General features: G+C 36.5%; 1 protein-coding gene across 9 annotated transcripts in view; it reads left to right on the top strand.

Annotated features, from left to right (window-relative positions):
• PHC3 (polyhomeotic homolog 3) overlaps nt 1–22,738 on the top strand; it is a 77,541-nt gene extending 54,803 nt beyond the window's left edge. For 6 of the 9 annotated variants that reach the window (XM_048215287.2, XM_026498846.4, XM_048215286.2 and 3 more), the window contains 4 exons: nt 4,938–5,052; nt 8,054–8,186; nt 8,278–8,509; nt 13,825–22,738. In XM_048215287.2, the coding sequence (XP_048071244.1) occupies nt 4,938–5,052; nt 8,054–8,186; nt 8,278–8,509; nt 13,825–13,979 (635 nt within the window). In that variant the 3' untranslated portion in view covers nt 13,980–22,738. Of the gene's footprint in view, nt 1–4,937; nt 5,053–8,053; nt 8,187–8,277; nt 8,510–8,680; nt 8,809–13,824 lie in introns of those variants that run through there. The other 3 variants (XR_008957366.1, XR_003316226.4, XM_026498854.4) reach the window with 2 other exon arrangements.
• The last annotated feature ends 375 nt before the right edge of the window (nt 22,739–23,113 follow it).

Here is a 23,113-nt window from a genome sequence, read left to right as displayed (position 1 = left end):
TGGGTCCTCCTGTGTTGGGTGCATAAATAATTACAATTGTTATGTCTTCTTGTTGAATTGTCCCCTTTATTAGTGTCCTTTGTCTCCTCTTACAGTCTTTGTTTTGAAGTCTGTTTTGTCTGATTGCTGTCCCAGTTTTCTTTCGCCATTCATTTGCATGATAAATGTTTCTCCATCCCCTCGCTTTAAATCTACAGGTGTCTTTCTGTCAGAAATGAGTCTGTTGTAGGCAGCATATAAATGGATCTTGTTTTTTTATCCATGTTGTCACCCTATCTTTTGATTGGAGCGTTTAGTCCAGTTATGTTCAAAGTAATTATTAGATATGTACTTATTGCCGTTTTGTTACTTGTTTTATGGTTATTTCTGTACAACACTTGAAAAGAATGCAAACTGGTACAGCCACCATGGAAAACTGTATGGAGGTTCCTCAAAATATTAAAAATAGAACTACTCTATAGTTCTACTCTACTCTATAATCCAGTGATAGCACTATATACCCCCCAAAAACAAAAACGCTAATTCAGAGGGATATATGCACCCCTGTGTTTATTGCATCATTATTTACAACAGCCAAACTATGAAAGCAGCCCAAGTGTCCATTGATGGATGAATGGATAAAGAAGATGTGGTATATACATACAAAGGCATATTACTCAGCCAAAAAGAAGAATGAAATTTTGCCATTACAACAACATGGGTAGAGCTAGGGAATATAATGCTAAGTAAAATAAGTCCGAGGAAGACAGCTAACCATATGATCTCACTCATGTAGAATTTAAGAAACAAATGATCAAAGGAAAAAAAAGAGACCAAGGAACAGACTCTTAACTGTAGAGAACAAACTGGCTTCCAGAGGGGAGGTAGGTGCAGTAGGTGATGGGGATTGAAGAATATGCTTATCATGATGGAAAACAACAACAACAAACGTGGCTGAGATTATTGCCAGTTTGGTAAGTTTTCTGTAGAGATGGGATTTGACCTGGGTCTTGGACGATAAAACATAGATAACAAACAGGAAGAGCCTTTCAGATTGGAACCATGAATAAATGTACAAAGGATGTTCACATAACTTCAGGAGGGGGCAGTGAGGAGTGGACTGTGGGCTTAGAGAAATAGTGAGAAGTAAGGGGCGCCTGGGTGGCTCAGTCGTTAAGCGTCTGCCTTCAGCCCGGGGTGTGATCCCAGGGTCCTGGGATTGAGCCCCGTATCGTGCTCCTTGCTCAATGGGAAGCCTGCTTCTTTCTCTCACACTCCCCCTGCCTGTGTTCCCTCTCTCGCTGGCTGTCTCTGTCAAATAAATAAAATCTTAAAAAAAAAAAAAAAAAGAAATAGTGAGAAGACTGGCAGAATCAGATTCTAGAGTATTTTGGATAGTTGACCAAGTCGTTAGGAGTTGTCTTCTTGTCAAGAGGATGCTTACTGAAGATTTTTAGGTAGGTTACATGAAAGGGGTGTTTTTAGAGCTGCTGGTCATCTGTAGGATGAGTGTAGGTTTGGTCTGTAATTGATACTTGTAGTTATAGTGGGAAGAGGAAGGAAAGGATTTATGGAAGACAAGGCAAAGGGTAGTTTAACAGGAGAAGTTACCAGAGTAAAGAAAAGGAAGATTTAAAGATGATTGATCTATGCATTGAGTAGTAAATAAGCCATAGAGATCTAATGCATAGTATAACAAATATAGACAACAGTATTCCTTAGAGACTAAAACTTAAGTATTCCAGTCACTAAAAAGGATAACTATGTAAAGTGATAGAGGGTGATGGAGGTGCTAAATATTGCTACAACAACAACCATAATATATAAATGTATCAAATTAACACATTGTACACTTAAATGTGCACAGTGTTATAAGGTAAATATAGTTAAAAAAGATTAATCTGTTTCATAGTGGAGCTTTATTTACATAAAATATGCCAAATTTTTAAATACTTCATAATTTAATTTCCCAAGGTAATTTTATAAAGTGTTTCTATAACTGTGTACTTCAGTACTATAGAGTGAAATGAAGTCATTTATTTACTGGCTTTAGTACTATATACAGTGTAATTCAGTACTTAAAAACTTAGTGTGAGGATTATTGTCTTTTTAGAGGATAAACTCTGTTTCTGGTTCTGTAATATCTCCAACCAGTAGACTGTGATTTACCAAAATATCTTGTGGCTTCCCTGGTAAATCATCATATCATGATTTCTGGCTCACTGCCTCTCTCTTTCGCTTCTTATCGTTAAGGGATCTCAAGTTTTCTGGAAAACGAAAAAGTACTCCTCACAAAAAAGGGGACATCTCTTAGTTAGGATATATATTTGGCCACTCCATTAGAAACCCAGAATAATTTTTTTTTTTTTTAAGATTTTATTTATTTATTTGACAGAGATAGAGACAGCCAGCAAGAGAGGGAACACAAGCAGGGGGAGTGGGAGAGGAAGAAACAGGCTCATAGCGGAGGAGCCTGATGTGGGGCTCGATCCCGTAACGCCGGGATCACGCCCTGAGCCGAAGGCAGATGCTTTAACCGCTGTGCCACCCAGGCGCCCCCCCAGAATAATTTTTGATTAAATAAGGTAGAAGTTTAATTTTTGCCCCAATGCAAGCAGGTGCTGGGCACCCAAGCTGCCAGCTGCCAGTGTGTTATGGCTCTCTCGTCCCTAGAATGCTGCTTTCGTTTCCAAGATGGCTAATTTTCATTTTCACATTCTAATCAGTGAAGTGAGATGGGGGAAAAGGACACCACCTGGTATTTGCAAGCATTTCCATTCACATGTCATGGATGGCCACACCTAGGGCAGAAACCGTAGTTTATTTTCAGAGCCCATATAACCTTGCTGAAAATTAGGATTTTGTTACTGTGGGAAAAAAGTGAAGAATGGATGTTGGAGAATTACCAGCTGTTTATGCCATAGACTTCCATCTTTATTAACTAAAGCAACAATTTTTGAACTCATTTGGCTCTGTAATTTTTTATTCACAAATGTGAAAAAGTAGCCTTGGTAATACCAAATCTGTTAAAATTCTGACAAACATGAGAACAGGGATTTTTGAAGGTTAATGTTCCTCTCTTTGTTATGAGAAATAAAACCGATGTTCATTTTTTGTTAGGTTGTCTTGCCTTAGACCATACCTGTTTGGATCTCCCCTCTCTCACCAGCAAAAACATGTCTTCTCCTTTATAACGGATTCTAACCCATTATCAGGTGTTATATATTGCTACATTAATGAATACAAGCTTTTTAAAGCTTTCAGTGTAGTCTGGAAATGGAACAACTTGACTAGATTCTTTGGGGCCAGATTGGTGGCAGTGGTGGTGGAATGAGAGGTTCTGTCTCCTGTCAGACCAGGTTACAAGCATGACAAAGTGAAAACAATACTGGAAGTTATGACATCAGTTCCCAGGAATGTGTTGTTGAGCCACAGTTGTGTAAAAGCCATTTCTAGGTCATTGGAAGGAGCAATTTTAATTTTACTTGTTTTGAGACTCTTTCTCATTGCTACTCACCGGATGACTTGCTTATGAAGGTCGTCCTGAAAATTTTTTTACAATGAACTCTTGCTGGTTCATGATTTGATCAGTCATGTTTATATATTTGGATGTCCCTTGGAACTTTAGATATTTCACAGTATGTTTTTTAGTAGTTCTTGCAGTCTTATCTTGATTTAGCACTTTGCTGTTTGCTGCTTCAGTAACACTAAGATAATGTGACTGCTTAAATTTTCTGAGTACGTGTCATCCATGTCTACGTTTCAGAGTCCCTTTCTTCATCTTATTTGGTTAAATGAGTAACATAGAGAAGCACACAGGGGGCTCAGAGCTAAAGGCTTTAGTTAGTGAAGTATGCTTTTTTACTTGTTCTACGTGACTTGGCATAGGAATTATGGTGATGCAAGAACATGGCAGAATATGGTGGATTTAAGATTGTAACAGTTAAAAAAAAGAATTTAACCATTTTTACTTGTAAAATACTTATTACAGGTCTTGGTACTCTTAATTCTTATGTGGAAAATAGGAAACGGAACTGTCACTTTTTATGTCTCCTATCTACTGGGTACTCATGTAGTCTCCATTGCAGTTCTTTGGGAAAGGTATTATAAACCTCATTTTACAGATGAAGATACTGTGGGTCATGAAAATACAATTTATTGCTTATAGGTGATCGCTGCTTATACTTGAGGATTTAGGTAGGAAGTTTCCTTGGGTCTAATAATATGGCTTGAAGAAAATTATGGATATAGAGGTGGAGGGAAGGACATTCTAACTTAATAGAGAGCGCTCTGACAAAAAGGAGAAGTTCGAAATTATAAAGTTAATTGTGATTTTTAAGATTAAAATTTTTTTTGTTTTAATATGATATACCTCAAAGGGACTGTTTTACAGTTAGATATGTGTCTCTGTATTTTCTGTTGTACCTTTGAAAATGTTATCTTACATGCTCCTCTAAAATCAAGCTAATCAAAAGTTTAGCTTCTTTTTGAAGTCACCCTCATTCTCTCCAGTTACAAATAAGTGTTCTCTGCTATGTGTCTTCAGAGCACCATGCACCGAAGTTCACTTTCTACACAGTGCTTTTTGAGAGTGTTCGTTGTGAAGGTTGTTACTTTGCCTTATTCATCTTCGTTTCTTTTACACTGCTCAATAAAGTTATTTGCCCATTTTAGGTATTGGATTCTTAACAAAATGAACCTTTAAAAATGCATTGCTTATTTATACAGAGAAAACTCCATTAAAATGCTTATGGAGGAGTAAGAGGGAGTTGGTGGAGGCAGTTGTTTTTGGAGTATTTTTCCTGCCACAGTGGCTATGGATTGAAAAGTTAAGAGACCATTCCTTTAAGTTTCCTGGAGAGACTGAACTAACTGTATCCAACCAAAGTAGATGCGATAAGAAAATCTGCCACAATTAAATTTTTGGAAGTTTTCCCCTTTGTTTCTTTCTTTTTTAGAGACATTAGAAGAAATGGACAGTGAGTTGCTCAAGTGTGAATTCTGTGGGAAGATGGGATATGCTAATGAGTTTCTTCGGTCAAAACGATTCTGCACTATGTCCTGTGCCAAAAGGTATTCCTATTCCCTTGACTTTCCTAAAGCGGAAACCAACAACTATTGTAAGAAAGCCAAAAAACGTGTAGAGTTTACGTTGCCAAAAGGAAGAATATCAAATAGGCATTATCTGGAGCTACTTTGATATTTAGTTACTAAATTTTGCTCTGTGAATTACAATATTCATAACATTTACAGTGAGTTTTACAGCATATTCTCACATTGAAGTAGCAATCTCTTGGTAAGAATACGCTTAGGAGAATGTCTCTTGTGAACAGACCTACTAGTCCTTAAGGTATCAAAATAGTATTTGTTTTATCACCTCATTGTTTGATCAGTATGAAAATACCAGGATTTACTTTGTTTTGTTTTAAACTGTTTTTATTATACCCTGTTTATCCTGAGTTTTTAAGTGGGATAGCTGCAGCACTAGTTCCCTGCATTATTAAATCATCAGAGAGCAAATAGGTCTTTTCTAAATCTGTTTTCAATAGTAATATGATAGGTAAACTGTATTCATAACTAAAGAAATGTTCAGTATCTTCATTGTTTTCATCACAGGTTTAGTTTCCATTAAAAAAAAAAAAACCCTCTGATACTGATGATAAATCCTAATATAGGTATTTACCACTAGAGGTAAAGTGTATGCACAGGTTATTTTGAAGTTTGTTCTCTGTTCCAAGAAGTGATTATTCTCTCAAAGAATATAAGATCTTTTTTTTTTTTTAATTTATTTTTTAAAAGAGTTTTATTTATTTATTTCACAGACACAGCGAGAGAGGGAACACAAGCAGGGGGAGTGGGAGTGGGAGAAGCAGGCTTCCTGCCGAGCAGGGAGCCTGATGCGGGGCTCGATCCCAGGACTCTGGGATCATGACCTGAGCCGAAGGCAGACGCTTAACGACTGAGCCACCCAGGCGCCCCAAGAATATAAGATCTTAATTGTTTTTATCTAGGGATTTTCTTGCATGAACATATTATTTTGTATGATGCCACTACAATATATTTAGTAAAACTTAAGATAAATAAATAATGGGAGTATTTTCCTCCAAAAATGGCTTCATTTGGTTTCTCAAGTTGTCAGTCTTTTATTCACATGTTATCTCATGTTACTGATAGCCTTAACCAAGTTATGTAACTCCTGTTTTAACTCGGGAGTTTTCCAGTTTGCATACATCACAAGAAAGATGGGTGGCTCTCTAAGTCATTAACAACTGTGAGGGAAAAGGATGGCTTTTCAGACTATTTTAAATGTCTTGACTATTAAATATTTCAGAACATTTAACACTATCATCACTCCTCCCAGAGATGATTGCTGAGTTCAAAGTTGTTATACCTTTAGGTGAACCTCTTTAGGGGGTAAGGGATCCTAATATAAGGGGAATGCAGAAGAGAGAGCAAGGAGGACAGGATAAATTAGGTCAGGGAAGGACTGCTATCTACATGTCTGCCTTGGGGACCTAAATATTGAGGGACTAAATAGCAAGTGCAAGGTTAGTCTGTCTGTTCTCTAGTCAGTGGGGAAGGAAATTTTGTAGATTACTGTGAGTGGAAATCAGAAACCTGTAGAGCTGAGCGCACAGGTCAGCATATTGAACACAGCGGGGGCTTGTTGAATCGTTTTAGGGTAAAAGGAAGCGGCCATCAGGGCACTTTTTTAAAAATCTATTTTTTGGGGGAAAAAATAGCCTATTTATTTTCATAGCATTCTTTACTTCCACCTCCCGATATTTTCATAAAACGTAGATGAGGAAAATTTATTTTGGTATTTCTATATTGGTCCTAGAATAGTTATCAATAGCAAAGTTCATTGGGATTTATTCTTGTCCTTTTTCTGAGAAATATTCTAGAGCAAAGGAGTTTTGAAAATAAGAAATCACAGCGACAGTTTTATATGTGTTAAAAAGGAACTACATAGTTTTCTTTGCCTTTCTTTAGCTTCTCAGAAATTTGTTTCTTAGATTATTTTTCACTCTTCTTTCTAGAGAAGGGGTTGGCAAACTACCCAGGCCAAGTCCTTCGTGTAGCCCGTTTTTGGATGGTGCCTGAGCTAAGGATGGTTCTTAAATTTTTAGATGGTTGAGAAAAACATGAAAAGAAGAATAATATTTCATGACATATGAAAATTATGTGAAATTCAAATTTTGGTCTAAGTAAAATTTTATTGGAACATGGCCGTGCTCATTGTTATTGTCTATGGTCGCTTTCATGTTATAGTTCCAGAGGTGAATAGTTGTGACAGAGACTTGTATTGCCCACAAAGCTTAAAATATTTACTGTCTGGCCCTTTGTAGAAAAAGTCTGCCGGTCCTGTTCTAGGCCTTGAAACCCAGTAAATAGCATAGGACTCTTTTAAACTGTCACCATGCCTTATAAAGGTCTATATTAAAAAATACTAGTCTATTTTGATAAAATGAAAATAATCTTTCAGCTAACTTTAAAGAATTATGTGTATTTGAATTTCCTGAATAGTGAGAACTATGAATTCCTTGTGTAACTCTGAAATCTCAACTTTACATTTTCACTTTTTGATTTCAGTAATATTTGAAAAACTTTTTACTAGCCATTTGAGATTTCCCCCTCTCTTCTCCCTTAACTTCTTTATATTAATCTCTCTTCAGAAATGATTACTTGGGAAAACACCAGTTTGAACATCTACACAATTCATTCATAACGTTGTTTTCTCCTGACCCTTGAATTATTTTGCAAAAAATCGGTTATCATCTGTATTTTGCATGAAGTTTCCCACTATCATGCTGTTATTAGGAGAAAATATCAGTACCTTGTTGTAGGTGTCCAGTAATGTATTGAGAGCTATATTATGAAATATACAGAGGCCATTTTTGACTGTCAGCATAAGTAAATCCATTGAACACTGTGGTTTACTTTCTGAGGTATTGCAGGCCTTAATGAAGTATCTGGCACTTACTGATTCACAAGTGCACTTTAAAGTCATAATTAAATATAAATGGAGTGTTCCATATATCGTTTAATATTTTTTCTTACTTGAATTTCTTAGGTACAATGTTAGCTGTTCTAAAAAATTTGCACTTAGTCGTTGGAATCGTAAGCCTGATAATCAAAGTCTTGGGCATCGTGGCCGTCGTCCAAGTGGCCCTGATGGGGCAGCAAGAGAACATATCCTTAGGCAGGTCTGTAGAAACCTTGCTTCAATGTACTATACCCTTTTCCGAAACGCAAGGAAAGTGCAATGCTGTATTTTACTTGTACTACATTTTCCAGCTTCCAATTACTTATCCATCTGCAGAAGAAGACTTGGCTTCTCATGAAGATTCTGTTCCATCTGCTATGACAACGCGCCTGCGCAGGCAGAGTGAGCGGGAAAGAGAGCGTGAGCTTCGGGATGTGAGAATTAGGAAAATGCCCGAGAACAGTGACTTACTACCAGTTGCACAAACAGAGCCGTCTATCTGGACAGTTGATGATGTCTGGGCCTTCATCCATTCTTTGCCTGGTATGTAATGCACCACTTAGGCCTTACATTTTCCTCGTGCCTTCGCCACAGGAGTGTTAGATCCATCCACACCTACTGCACGAAAGGGCTAGGGAAGTACTGTGTATATGTATTAATTAAATGGCATTTGCTATTGAAATGTGATCTGTTTCCTCTTGCTTATTCCCTCAGCACAACTGGGTATTTTCTCATACCCCCCAAGTCGATAAAAACTGACTAGTCCTGCTTCTGCTGTGACACCTCAGCCGGTGAAGATATTAAAGGTGCTCTCTTCTCTTCAGTCTGATTTCTCTCGAGAGGTCAGTAGAGAGATTGAGTCAGACACTTCTTCCCTTCTGCTCTTCTATTTTTCTATTCTATTTCCTCTTTATTTCCTTATTTAACCTTTTTTAAATAAAATAAGAGAGACTATATATATATATATATTTATTATTATTATTATTTTTTTGCATTTTAGAAAGCTAAACAAGACCTTTTAGAATATGATAACATTTTGGTTTCTTTTTAAAAAATCAAGCTGGTTCTCTTAAAGGAAGCTGCATTCCTTGATTCTTTTCAATAAGTAGACATCAAGAACACTTCTAAAATTTGATTTTTTAAGTAGACAACTAAAATTCAGTTATGATATTCCATTCCAATATTGAGGGTAACTTTCTTATTTATGTTTTTCTGCTCTCTCATTTTGGTACTCTTTCCATCAGCTTAATTCTTTGTGTTCTTTATCTTTTTTTTCTTTAATGCAGCAGTCTTTTATATCTACTTTCTTCAAGGGGCTGGTTACTAAAGATAACTGCACCATTGCTCATGATCAGAGCCACACTGATTATATATGTTAAGACTATTTTTTTTAAATCAGCAAATCTTACTCATTTTGACCTTATGAATGTAGAAAACAAGGAGATTTTTTAAATGTTTGCTCCATTTTGATTTTATTGTGAGTCACACTATTTCTCTTGATACAAGCTTTCCAGAAAAATATATCCCCTTTGACCCCTACAGACTTAATAAAATTAATCCGGCTGTTTTTGCTGATTAGTCTTTCTGTGAAGGTAACCACTATCTCAGAAGCAAACTAGAGTTAATGTGCTGAGTGAAGAAAGTATATTCAGAACTGTTAACTGCTTTAAAAAAACAACTGCCTGCCATTTTACCTTATATCAACAGAATTCTATGATGTTTTATTATTTTTTCAGTAGCTTGTTTCAGAAATGCTAAATAAGTTTTTTATTATTTTTTTAAACAAGATATGGTCACTTTTAAAGAAAGATTGCAGTTGTTTAAAGAGAAGATACATTTTTCATGGAAGATTTTTAAACACGTACCTAAGGAAATGTAGGTGTGAGTTAAGTGCTAACCATATAGGTTTTGAATCCGCTTTAAAACTGACATGTTAGAAGATGGTGAGTCTTCACTGGTTGTGGTTTTAATATTTAATGACATAAATTTTAGTTTTTAGACCAGTCTAGATATCTTGAATTAACACCAGAATCTCTGCTGATCCCCTGGGGTTGGACTTTGATTCTGTCATCTTCAGTGGTCTCAGTCTTCCACGTGGGGCGTTGGAACTGTTAGCCTGATTTCTCATTTGGGGAAACTATTTCCTTTTCTTTGGGGAGGAGCGTTGGTTCATATCCTGAGGAAAGTAATTGGTCAAATAATTAACAAATAATAGGTCTCTGATTCTTCCAGCATCTCATATGCTTTTTTTTTAGGGCTAATTTTCTAACTTTCCCCAATATCCATTTGCTATGAGGTTACTTTGGCTGCTGTATTAGAACAAGGGCTAAACTCCTTTGTCTCATTCTTGCTTCATTTCACTTAAAAAAAAAACATGATTGCTTATGTTTGAGATGCTTACCTTAGTTCATCAAGACCTAATTTTGTTGCCAGTTGTTTAGAGAACATTACTTATCATTAAAGGGAAACTGCTTTATAATTTAGAATTGCTTGGTACTGTTGAAGAGTCTGCTTTGCTTTTAGTGATTAAATGGGAGTACTTCCAAACTGCTTTGACGGGCTAGGCTTATTTATGTGATCAGTTATATCTTCTTTCTCAGTGTTTCTTTCTGAATAATCCCTGTGGCCTAAAGTAAATCTCATATCAGAAAACGCTTTTGTCTTCATTTCTCTTATGTTCCTCTGGCCCTTGTAATCATCTTTTGAGCCTCTTTCAAGCTCATTCAGGGCTGCGTTGTTTTTCTTCCCCCAAGTGGTCTACCTCCAACCTTTCCTCATAGAATGTACAAACTTACACATTTTGTAATCTCTTGTATTTTCTTTCTTTCCAGTTGAGATAGGCTTCCCTCTCTCATCAGGGCACCTATATTTACTCCTGGAGTTTTCTCTTTTTTTGTGTGTAATGTCATCTTGTGAACCATCCTGGTGGGACCATATTAGAGCTGTATGCTGTATATCCAATCTCAGAGCTGCTACCAAACTGAAAAATTATTTTCTTCTGGGCTGCCTGGGTGGCTCAGTCAGTTGAGTGTCTGACTCTTGGTTTTGGCTCAGGTCACGATCTCAGGGCCTTGAGATTGGAACCTGCTTAAGATTCTCTCCCCGTCTCTGCCCCCCTCCCATACACACTCGTGTGCGTGCTCTCTAAATTAAAAAATATATATTTTCTTCTAATTTTTGTGCATTAAAAAGGTCTCTACGGGAATGATTCTTATTTTCAATTAACTGTAGTTATCTTCTTACCTCTTGATACAGTGCAGAGGTCAATTTATTCTGTATTTATTGATTTGTGAATCTGCAGATTTGGTTTCTCTGTAGGCATATGATAAAGTAGGAATTAACCTAAAAACATATGACTATTGGTTTTCATAATACTAATATTAGGACTTGTTTATGTAATATTAAGTGGCAGGTGATATATTTTCACCAGCCTTACTGAGATCATTTTTGTGCAGAGTGTTTTGTTTTGGGTTTAGCTGGAAAAGTGGCTGGACATTGCAGACCTTGGTTGGGACTTGTCCAGTTGCAGAGGTCCGTGCCCATCCTGATAGCTGCTTCTGGTGACACAAAGCCAGCAATGCTGACTGGTTGCTGCAATTGGGGTATGTTTTACACGAGTCCCTGGGGGCAGTAAGTCCTTTTAGAGAAGTAGATTCTAATGTCAGAAACTCATCGAACTTTAGAGCTCAGAATACCTTGAGCATCTAAACAGTTTTTGAAAATTCATTTTTCTTAAATGAGTTTCTGGAAAAATATTTGCTTCTGCCTTCCCCCCCTTTTTCTTTTTTAAGTAATTTTATTTTTTCATTTCTATACTAATGTATAGCATAACTGCTCTTTGTTGTGGTTGGCTTATGAAGTTGTGATCTAAAATTCTGAAGATAATGCATTCCTACACAATCATGCGTTTCCCAAAACATTTTTTTGTACTTTATTATTTTGCTAATACATTTACCTACTACAAGAAGACATTTGAAGAGGGATCTCCCAGGACAGAGGAACAACACATGCTGTATATTTCCTCATGGAGAACTCCTTGTTTCTATTCCCAAATGTAGCTCTTACAGTCCTCATTACTTCTCATTGCTCCTGTTTTCTGAATCTAAGTAAGTCCCGCCCTGTCTTTCTCTCTCTTCTTTTCTTTCCTGTGTTCTTGTAAGTAAGACTGAAGAGAGAAGAACATTAGTTCTTTCATAAAAAGAAGGATGAAGTCACAACTAGATGCAAGATTAGTCAGTTTTGTCTGCCCAGTTTTGAGAGCTACCTCTGGGAAAAGAAAGGGAGCTTTTCTATGGTGAGTAATCCCATTTTAACTGTATAATTTCTTTTATATGGTAAATGGGCAAAACCATAACATTCTGCTTAGGGTACTTTTGAAATGTCAGTTTTTAAGTCTGAGAAATTAAAAGAGAGAAATTGAAAAGCTGGCTGCTATATGTGAAACAGGAAAGAAACAACTAACAGAGAAGATGGGAAAAGAAATAACCAAGAGAAAAGATGGCCATACAGCTGAATACCGAAGAAAGTGTATTACTCTTTCTTATAAATAGTCCCTCCCTAGCAGATTCTATTTTGTTTATTGTTTGTTTATTCACTCATCCAGTCCTTCACTTATACAGAAATGTATGTATTTAGCACCTAACAATGCTTTGTGCTTGGTACCGGGGTTATAGGGGTGACACCATTTTATGTAAACAAGTGGATGACACATTTGCAGTAAAAAGGATAATCATTCCAGCAAAGTTGTGCTCTTAAGCAGTGTAATGTAACCATTTCCATTATTTGTTATCTTTGTGTTTTCTCTTAGAATGCTGATTTGCATAAAATAGACTTGAAACTATTAGTTTTTACTCTTAAATTCATTTGTATAATTTCACTGTCTCTTCTAAGGAAGTTTCCACATTATTGCATTCTCTCCTTTCTTGGTTCCTTAACTCATTCCCTTCCCTGGTCCCTGGTTGGTTCTTTACCCTCAGTGGGGGAGTTTACTGAGTAGCCTGCTGTGCAGAATTTGGTAGATAGTAAGAACGTTTGAGGCTCAAGTAGGTGTTAGCGTTGGTACCTGCTAAAGCACCTGGTTTATACTGAGAGATAAACTATTATTTGTCAAGAGATTAGAGAGCAAGCTCATCATTTCAATGGGAATTTATGTTTTCTTATTAAAAGTGGAGACAAATCCAGTGATACCAAGATTTGAAGTTGAAATTACAAGTCAAGCAGTGTAATACATTTCAGCAGCACTGCAGTAGATTGACACTACAATCTTGTTTCAGTTCTTTCCTGAGTGAAAAATAAAAGTGTTTTGCATGTGCTTGGCAATTGAAGATTGTAAATTAGAATAAGGTACAGATGATAATGAAAGTGGTACTCTGGTACTTGAGAAAATATTTCTAAATTGTTACTCAAATGACAGAACATTGTATTTTATTTCTCTGTACCTGTACGAGAAGGGTGTATTATACAAAGACAAGTTCATGAGGTGTATTAACTAGTTAATGCAAACTTGTGATATGTGTGGCATGCTTTGAGGTAACATTGTCTTTTTTGTCAAGGTATGTTATATCTGAACTGATGAATCTACATTTTTCCTGACTCTTACTAATTATTTCTATAATAATATTTTTAGAACAAGAATTCCAAGTAAAGTGCTTTACCTGGATTTTGAATTCTTATTTTCAGAATGCCAAGAAATACTCTCTTCTTCAGGAGTGAACCCAAGACTACCATAAATAAATTTCATTTGTTTCTCAGCCTGGATTTCAGATACTCAGACCCACTGAGAACATAACTGTGACTATTAGAAGTAACATCTGATTTTATGTATTAATGCTAACTTCCTTCCTCTGATCAAATTCTAGGCTGCCAAGATATTGCAGATGAGTTCAGAGCACAGGAGATCGATGGACAGGCCCTTCTTTTGCTAAAAGAAGACCATCTTATGAGTGCAATGAATATCAAACTAGGCCCAGCCCTAAAGATCTGTGCACGCATCAACTCTCTGAAGGAATCGTAACAGGATCATGAGGCTGTGAGAAAACAGCACTTTTTACTCTTCTTAAACAGACCTGTGAGGTAAAGGCTCCAGGTGACCGAGAATGTTATCATATATTGTGCTGGATGGCCAAGCACGGTGGGGTCTCCGCATCAACAGCTGGCATTTCTTCTACAGATATAATTCATCATACATTTTCATAATTAGCCAACATTGGTAAAATTAATTTTACAGGTTACATGCAACAACGAAAGACTGATATAGAGGGCCATGATATTTTTCAAAGAAACGTGTTATACTAGATAATTTTTTAAAGGTGATGTTTATCGTTAATATAAAGAAACCTTTTAAAAGTAATTTAATGATTTACATTTCTCCTCTTTTGATTCGGTTTTCTTATACATTTTTCTACCCTGTAAGTTTTCTATAGGTTGTCATGAGGGATATAATTTAGGAGTAATTTAGGAATAGTTTAGGAGTCCAGTGACTGAAATTGTATGCAATGAGATATCAGTGTGCATTTTAAAAAATATGTCTATCAGACAATTGCTTTGTCTATAAAAAAGGATTGCATTCTAGCATGAATAATACTCATCTGGAAGCCAGAAGAGTTGGTTTCTATTCCAGACTTGGCTAAGAATTTGGTGCGGCTAAGAAAGTTAGTTTTGCTCTCTGTTTTTGTATATTTAGAACAGTGGTTCTCAACAGAGGTCTGTTTTGCTTCCCAGGGGACATCTGACAATGTCTAGGGACATTTTGGTTGTCACAGCTTAGAGGGGCTGGGTAGGGTTGTTATTGGCATCTAGACCATGGAGGACAGGGGTGTTGCTAAATATCCCCCCATGCGTGGGACAGTCCTCCAAAACGAAGATTTATCTGGTCCAAAATGTCAAGTAGTGTCAAAGTTCGGAAAACCTCCTGTAGGAGTGATAAATGTTGCTCTTTTTTCCCCAGAGGGATATTTTGAAAAGATCGGGCACAATAAGGAATACATGATACGTGAAGTATTTCAGATAGCATTAATGTCCTGCTGAAGTATGCTCCCCAGTTTTATGCATACTAGAAAAAAGGGGAACAGTCCACTACATTGACTTGTAAAATAAGGACTAGCATACAAATAATCCCTCAGAAAGTACAGATTCATATTAATTATCTTCAGTGTCTGCTCTCTGCACTGATGAAGGCATAATGTGATTATACCTTATGAACCAGTGCATAACCTTTGCAAGTAGTCCAGGCTTACTTGGCACGACAGAAGTTTGTAGTGGATATGTGGTTGGTCTTTGGATTTTTCTCTAACCTTGAACATGCTGGGTCTAGCTAGAATGCACATTCCTTTTTCCTTGATTAAACCCTTGCATGCTTCCTACAAAGTACCCACCAAGTAATATCTCTTGGATCATCAGACCTAATTTTGTATGTACATGTTTTAGGGAAAAAAATTGTAAAGCAAAAATTTTCACTGAATAGTGTCCTATCAGAATTACGACATTAAAACAGATTCGTTGTGGGAGCCATGAGAGCCTTATAGTCCTGGACATAAAAAAATTTGTTTTAATCTTTTTTTTTTTTTAATCTTTGCCACAGGATGGAAATGTTTTAAAATTGAAGGAATATACACAGATACTTGGCAGAAGTTCAGTAAGTGGGGAAGAGTCCATGGGTTTCAGTCGTTGTCACTGCTCTTTTCAAAAGACTGTGTTGAGCTAGTAGAGGACTAAAGATGTCATGAAAGACATCACAGATATTTATCTTTTGGCTTTGTGTACATTAGAGAATGTTGATTATTTTTATACAAAAATACAGCGGGTAATTTTTTTAATCTTTAGATGCCTCTTGTTTGAATGTATGCTTTGTGGGATTCTGTTGTGTAGTAATCTTTGAGAAAAGCTGTTTACTGATAGTTACGTGTAGGATTAGAATGTGTAATATAGTGTAAGGCTCATGTTCCAGACCTACAATAGCTTGTAGTCTACGTTACATATTTCTTTATATCACGTTTTTAATTATTGGATTAAAGTTTCAAGGACAGGTAGGTACTCTACAGTCGGTTTTCATTTGTTAGCAGTTATTCGTTATGACAGAGTTGTCATATGCTTGACTTCCCCCCTCATCTTGCAGTTTCAGAACTCAAGTATAGGCTAAGCATTAGTAGCAGATGGTCTGCTGTAGGGGGGCGGGTGTGGAGGGCACAGAGGAAAATCTCCCCTGGAATTAAAACTTTTTCATAGGTAATCCACAAGCAATTGATTATTTGGGGATAGAATCCCCTAGCAATAATGATTACTTCCCATAACTATGTCATCTATAGCCTTTAAGGTATTAACTTTGAATTATGTATAGGTTTTCCTTTTATTTTACTCCCTTTTCCTAATATCAGTCATTATATACTAACGGAAAGCCCCGGTGCCTAGCACTGTGTTAAATATCCAAGAAAGCTCTTATAAGAAGGGGGGTTTTCCATTTGATGAGAGCACCTTATAATCTTAAATCTTGTAATACTCTCGAAAGTAGTCCAGATCTTCTCTTGTTCTCACTTAAAACATACCTAGAAAATATACTTGGTTTTTCAAATGAGCTATTTTATTTAGAAATGGCTTATCTGCTCAATTGGTAGTTTTCCCTGTTGATGCCTCTGTTTCTTTCTAGAGGATTTAACCATCTTAAAGTCAGCTTCAGTTATGTATGATGGATATGGACGATAACACTGGGTGTCCACCTCTCTCCTAAGTTCTAAGCACAGTTCTAGTATGATGTAGGTGGGGACAGCGTTATTTTCTTTTTCCTTCATGCTACTAATTGTTCTAGGATTTTCACTGAGAAGGAATGACAAAAAGGGGACATGGGAAGTTCCTCCTACTTTTGCTACCTAAGTTTGCGTTTTTTGACTTCTTTAAACTGATGCACTCTTTTCCCATTGTGGGAAATAAAACCTACACGTTTCAAATTTTATTTGCTTTAAGCCATGTGTTCCTAAGAAAATGAGAGAGCTGGTTTGTAAACGTTTTTACATGACCTGGATTTTCATCAAGCCTTGTGTAGGCACGTGTCTGACAAGCTATGCAGCTTTCATATAATCACTACCGTATAAGGCAGAGTGCTGTCCCCAAACCTGTCACTTTTTACGTGGCATATAATTATTTCCAGGATGATACTTTCAATTTGCTGTGGCATCGCTAAACAGATGTTTTTCTTAGTCTCAGCTTAAGGGCTGTCACATAGGACTAGAGAAGGTGGAATGGGGGGGAAGACATGGTAGTGAAGCAGCTTGAGAATGGGAGAGGGGCAGACAAGAGACCTGCCACGTTGCTTATCCCACTTCAACACTGAACACATTTCTGCACTTTTAAAGTTAATATTCATGATTTACCTAGTGTTAAATAGAAATGATTTTTTTAGGTAGCCCATTGTTTGTTTTTGTTTCCTAGTGTGTTTAAACACTTAGAACTGTATGAAGTAAGTATTGTTGTGCCCATGCCTTTGAATAATTTTTGACTTAGCTAATAATCTTCATATATCTAGTGTGAAATTATAGTCAGACATTTATTCAGATACCAGTGTGAGACTGAAATCTGTTACAGTGTTCTGTATCACAGACTTGTTCAGTTAAATGTTATAAAGTCCTGTTATTTGCATTTGCAAGCTTCTGGTACCATCACAGCGTACGGATGGCAGGAAGGCAGTATATAGATCGTACACTCTTAGGTTGTGTTTACACGCGTGTAAACTGTTTCGGAAAGAATAAACTATTATAGATGGATGGGAATGATGCTATCCTCACAGCCATATTGAGTAGCTGAAATCCTGATTGGACACACTGTTAAAAAGTTTTAAAGACATTTTAAACTAGAACCATGTGATTATAGTTTGTGGTTTGAAGATCCTCACCCTTAATGACTGGCAGGAACACAGGCTGCCTGTGTGCAGCTGGCACTGAGCCTGACCCGACAGCCTCAGAGGGCCTTGCTTACTGCTTTCCTCCCCTAAAGCCTGTTCTAGCCGGAAGAGAACTGTGGGAAAACTTCTTAGACACCTTTGTCTGAAAATCCTTAGATTTTGTAGTAAGGTTAATTTTAGGAAGGCAATTGGGGCAAGACTTTCTAATACCTAACGGTCATGTTTCAGTGAAACCTCTGGGCAGTGGAAACTGGCCCATCTATGCACAATGTTTAGTCTGTTTCCTGTATACCATATATGTAGCTGGGCCTTGAGGAAGGCTTTCCAGGGAGAAGGATAGGGAAGTGGAGGAAGAGACAAACAGGAGGAAAAGCATTCCAGACCAGGGGATAGTACAGTTAAAGGAGTGAGGTTGTATAGTATAGATATGACCTTCAGTTCAAAATAATACAGTGTAATGGCTGGATCCCAGTTACAGCAATAAGATTCACCTGTAATCATACTGGTTCTTTCAGTCTGTCAAGTGATTCTGCCCTTAGGAGGACTTCCTGCCCCTAACAGGACTATTAATAAATAGTTCCAATGATACATAAGTTAGTGATTTTTGACTTCAGAAAAAGGTGACAACTTGTATTTGGAGAATATCTGTCAAAAACTCAAAGGTTAATTGTTACAATTGAGTTATTGGAATTATAGAGGACAGTATCCATTTTCAGATACCACAGTTGAATCAACCTTGTAGATTGTTATAAAGGCATTTTAAGATAGTATTTTGTTAGGTTGTATCTAAGAATTGGATGACTAAAGAGCTATAGCTTTCTCTCTATGGATTTCAACAGAAGCCTACCTCTTATTTCTTTGATGCACAGTAGTGTGGATCATGAAATGAATGGTTTAATTCACATTCATCAATATTGGTATTTTATCAGTCTATTTAGAGCATTTGATTTCATCTTGAAGATTGTGATTCAATTTAGATAAGCACAAATACAGTATTAGAAAAATAAATATGCAATCTTGCTAAAGTTTAATTTCAACCTATTATAAGCTGTACATCTTAAAAAAAATTCTTTGGGAAGACATTCCTTTTTTGTTAGTTCATAATATGTACCACTATATAGTTTCCTTCATAGCAGCAATACAAGCCATTTCTTCAATAATAAAAAATGTTGAAAATTATATTACCTTCTTTGGAAAAAGTTTCCTAAATTTTTAAGAATTTAAAGTTTTACATATTATTTTTTAGAGCTTATTTAATCTATTCTAAAATAATACTATGAGAAAGCTTTTTTTGAAAGTTGTAAAAGCACTAATACAAACAGCATCATTTCCCAAAGCACAGTGTTTGGCTTTTTCTGAACTTTCACTTGAGCTCACAGACGTTGAAAGGGAGTGGTCTCCCCCCTCCTCAGTTCTGAGGCCCAGCTTCTCTAATGAAAACCCGTTCTACTCAAACCCATGAACACACACCTCTTAAGTAAGTGCCATGTTCATGGGACCCTTTAGGAAAGGTTTTCCATGAATGTTTCATTTTTTTCTTTTTTTATAGCTTGTGAACATTTAATTTTATTTAAAGATGACAATTTTAATCTCAGATGTTGGAGAAGAGGGTACATTAGAGAAGTATTTGTTCCCACTACTTTTGAAAAGTATAATTGCTCTCAGTGATATTGATGGCGTATGAATCCACAGAAAGAAAACCTGTACAAAGGTTTTAAAATGTATTGTTGAACAGAAATCTAATGATGAATTTTAATTCAGAAAAAAGAACTTAATATAAATTTAAAATACTGTTATGCTAACATGCATAGTTATAAGAGTAATTTAGTAAGTCCTTTTAGACCACCTATTTAAACTGACTCCAGTAATCTTCTTAAGGATTGATAGTAGCCATCATTTATTGGCTTAAAAGTTATGCTTTAGGGAATATTATCAGTGTTAAATCCATGTTTTGTGGAGCTTTAATTAATGGAGGTGAAGAAGTTGGTGTTTATGATAGTGGTGGGGCTGGTAGTGAAATAAACATCAATCATCTGTTTTAGAAAGGAGGAACTTTTTTTTAGTCTTGCCTCAAGCAAACCAGAAGGGTCCATTGCTTAAAATCTTTGTTTAGACTGTGTTGTTAAAGTCTTTTTGTTTTAGGTAGTACTAAATAGTCTACTTCAGTAGTAAATAATAGATGAACATAATCATTGAGTTAACATGATGAATGAAGATAAAACGCTGGTTGGGGGGCTGGGAGTTTTACTTGCAGTTGTGGACTTAGGGGCGAGTGACACCTTCAGCCCCTCCTTAGCCTTTAATGTGTTCCGTCTTCTGAATACACAGTACAGAGCCTCTACTACTCAAAAGGCTGATTTTGGTTTAAATCATCTTTAAAGCACCTCCCAGCTCGAAATCTGTGATTCTAGGCCACATAATGGGGTATTTTTAAAGTTGCTTCTACTTAATTCTCTTTCACTTTTTGATGGTTCATTTCATACTAAGAGTTTTTGCTGAAAGGTAATTGTTAAGCGTCCATTTCCTGGGTCGCCTGCAGTCTTTGTTCTCTTACGGATTAAAGTAGAGAAGGAAAATTGTACAGACAAGCAAATGAGGGCATTTTTCTAAATGCTTCCTACTAGTTAACCACTGAACATATGAACTCATATGAACACTGTCATTCGTGCATCGATCCATTCATTTAGCAAACCATTTGAACACTTACTATGTGCAGTGTGTGGTAGACAGGACTTAATGATCTGGTAGTAAGTACAGACAAAATTCTAATTGTGGCTTTAAACGAACATGGACATTGTTATTATCCCTTACTGTACTGAATGTGAAGTTGGAACCGAGAGGGAAAGTTTTATGCACTGGGCAAATAAAGTATTATTACATTAGATGACATCTAAGGGGTCTGAGTGAATCACAGCACAATATTCCTCAAACACATTTCACGTACTAACCATAGTCAGTCATATACCTGATTAGGATACAAAATCAAGGGTCCCTGATAAGGATTTACATGTTGAGACTGTTGCGACAGCCCATGTTTCTCAGAATTATTGACACTTGACTATTCCAGAGGTGTTGCTATACAGGGTGTGTGGCAGAACAATACAGAAAGAAGCTGGTGCTGATTTACTCTTTTTTAACTACAAAAGCTTCACACCCAGTATTGACAGTGGAGTAACTTTCTAAAACTGAAAAGTCTCAAAGGAGATCGCTAAACAGGTTTTTTATTGTCTTTTGTTTATAAAGCAAGAAATTACACAAAATTTATTGTTACTACAAAATCTACTTTTTAGAAAGCACACATGTATTACATAGTAAAAGGGTTTCCTTTAAAATGCAGAACTGGTCAACGTAAAAGCATCCCATGCTTGAACTGACAGCTACTTGGGGGATAAATATCGAATGGCACTGGTTAATCGGGTGAAGGTTCCTTACCACTTGGGGTTCTGGGAAATTACGTTCTCACTCCCGCTGAGCAGCAGTACACATTAACATCACCTGATGCCAGCGCTCCCCGTGAAGATACAAAGTGAAAATATCTTTTTTCCTCACCCCCTCAATATAAAAATAATATTAAAAAAGACCTTTTATGCATCATAGTCGCAGCTTTTAAAGCAAGATGTCCCAATACATGTTAGATTAGAATCTAAAACGGATTGAAAGTAGAACACTGACATCTGAGTAACCAGATAGTCTCGGCTTAAAAAAAATTTGCCATGGTCTTAGTTAAAATTTACTTTTAAAATGTTTTAATTTACCTAACTTTTCAAATATGTTATGCTGTCAAAATAGCTATTGCATACTTTTTGTATATGTATTTTTAAATTTTAAAAAGCTAACGGAGTGTGCAAAGATGGTATAATTTTAGATGTCTGATTGCCAGTACACTTAATTAGATTCCCAGTCAACTCATTCAGAAGTCTGGTCTTGTTTTTTCCATTGGAAAAAAAAAAAAGTGAGTTCTAAAAACTATCTTCAGAGTGAGGCGTGAGCTGTGGTGAAGGCTGGAGTTGTAGACACAGTGTGCAGAGGGGTACTGACAGGAGAGGCAGGGGTGGGCATTTCAAGCCTCTGTTAAATTACTGCTTTTGTCTTCTTCTTTAAAAAAAAGTTACTTTGTTGATTTAACAAAGGCAAATTGTGTTTTTTTTTTGATGTTTCAAGCACATGTTAACTGATTTTTAAATTCCTTTTGGTTCCCCCCACTGTTCTAAAAGAGGACTTTCATATTACTAAAACCTCAAAAGCTCATCTACCCAGGTTGAACAAAGCATCACCAAGGGGAAAGGAAACCTTTTTTACTTTTACAGAAAACAGATGTGTTAAGATTATGTATAGATGTATTCTTTCCATTGGATATTGTATTAGAGTCTCCTTACAAGAGATGAAATAGTTTTAGCACTCTTAGCGTTCCTAGGCTGGTGTCTATAGCTACAGTTTTAAAATGTATAACCTGAAAATGAAGTTAATTTTGCATTATGAGAGCACACCATGATCTATGTAAAAAGACTGTCCATTTGGTGTATTTTTTTAAAAAAGAAAGCACTTTCATATTAACAAGTAGCATGTGTATGAATTTTAGATTTTCATATTTGTTGTGTCTGTATTCAGTGAAGTAAAATTGAGCATTCAGATGTTTGTTGATGGCAACATTAACTGTTAAATTAAAGCACCTTATACTCTGCTGCTTAAACTTGCTTGTAATTGCACCTTTTGTTACCTGCACATTTTCACATAGAATATTGTTGTTAACATTGCCTCGTGTGGGTCTGGATGGAAGGTTAGTGGGCCTACAGGATCATTTATTTATATTGTTTATATTACAATAATATATTGTAGACCAGTTGTAAGTTCATTTCTTTACAAATAAAAGCCTCTTCCATTTGGCTGGTCTATTGAATAATTTTTTTCTTTAAGCTTATGAGGGCTTTGAAATAGTTACAAAAATCTGCAGAGTGTAAATATCTTTACTAATTAAGTACAATATATTTTAAAGCATCTCAGTCCTATTTAATGGCCAGTTAGAAAGTGGTACAGTCAGGGGGAGAGTAACACCGAGAAGGAGGGGGACCAAGTTTGGAAATGGTGACAGGTAGTTCAACAAAGTGACTTCAGGTGATTCTGCCACTTAGACTGCTTTACTCTGGCAGTTCTGCCCATCAGCGGAGGTCTGGCAATGTCTGGAGACATTCTGGTTGGCATGTCTCGGGCAGAGGGAAGGCACGCTGCTGAAGACCCTGCAGTGCACAGGGCAGTCTCCC

Source organism: Ursus arctos, unplaced genomic scaffold, assembly GCF_023065955.2.
Source record: "Ursus arctos isolate Adak ecotype North America unplaced genomic scaffold, UrsArc2.0 scaffold_4, whole genome shotgun sequence".
Classification (NCBI taxonomy): Eukaryota; Metazoa; Chordata; class Mammalia; order Carnivora; family Ursidae; genus Ursus; species Ursus arctos.
Note: the sequence above shows the minus strand (reverse complement) of the source record. Positions and strands in the feature narration are given on the sequence as shown.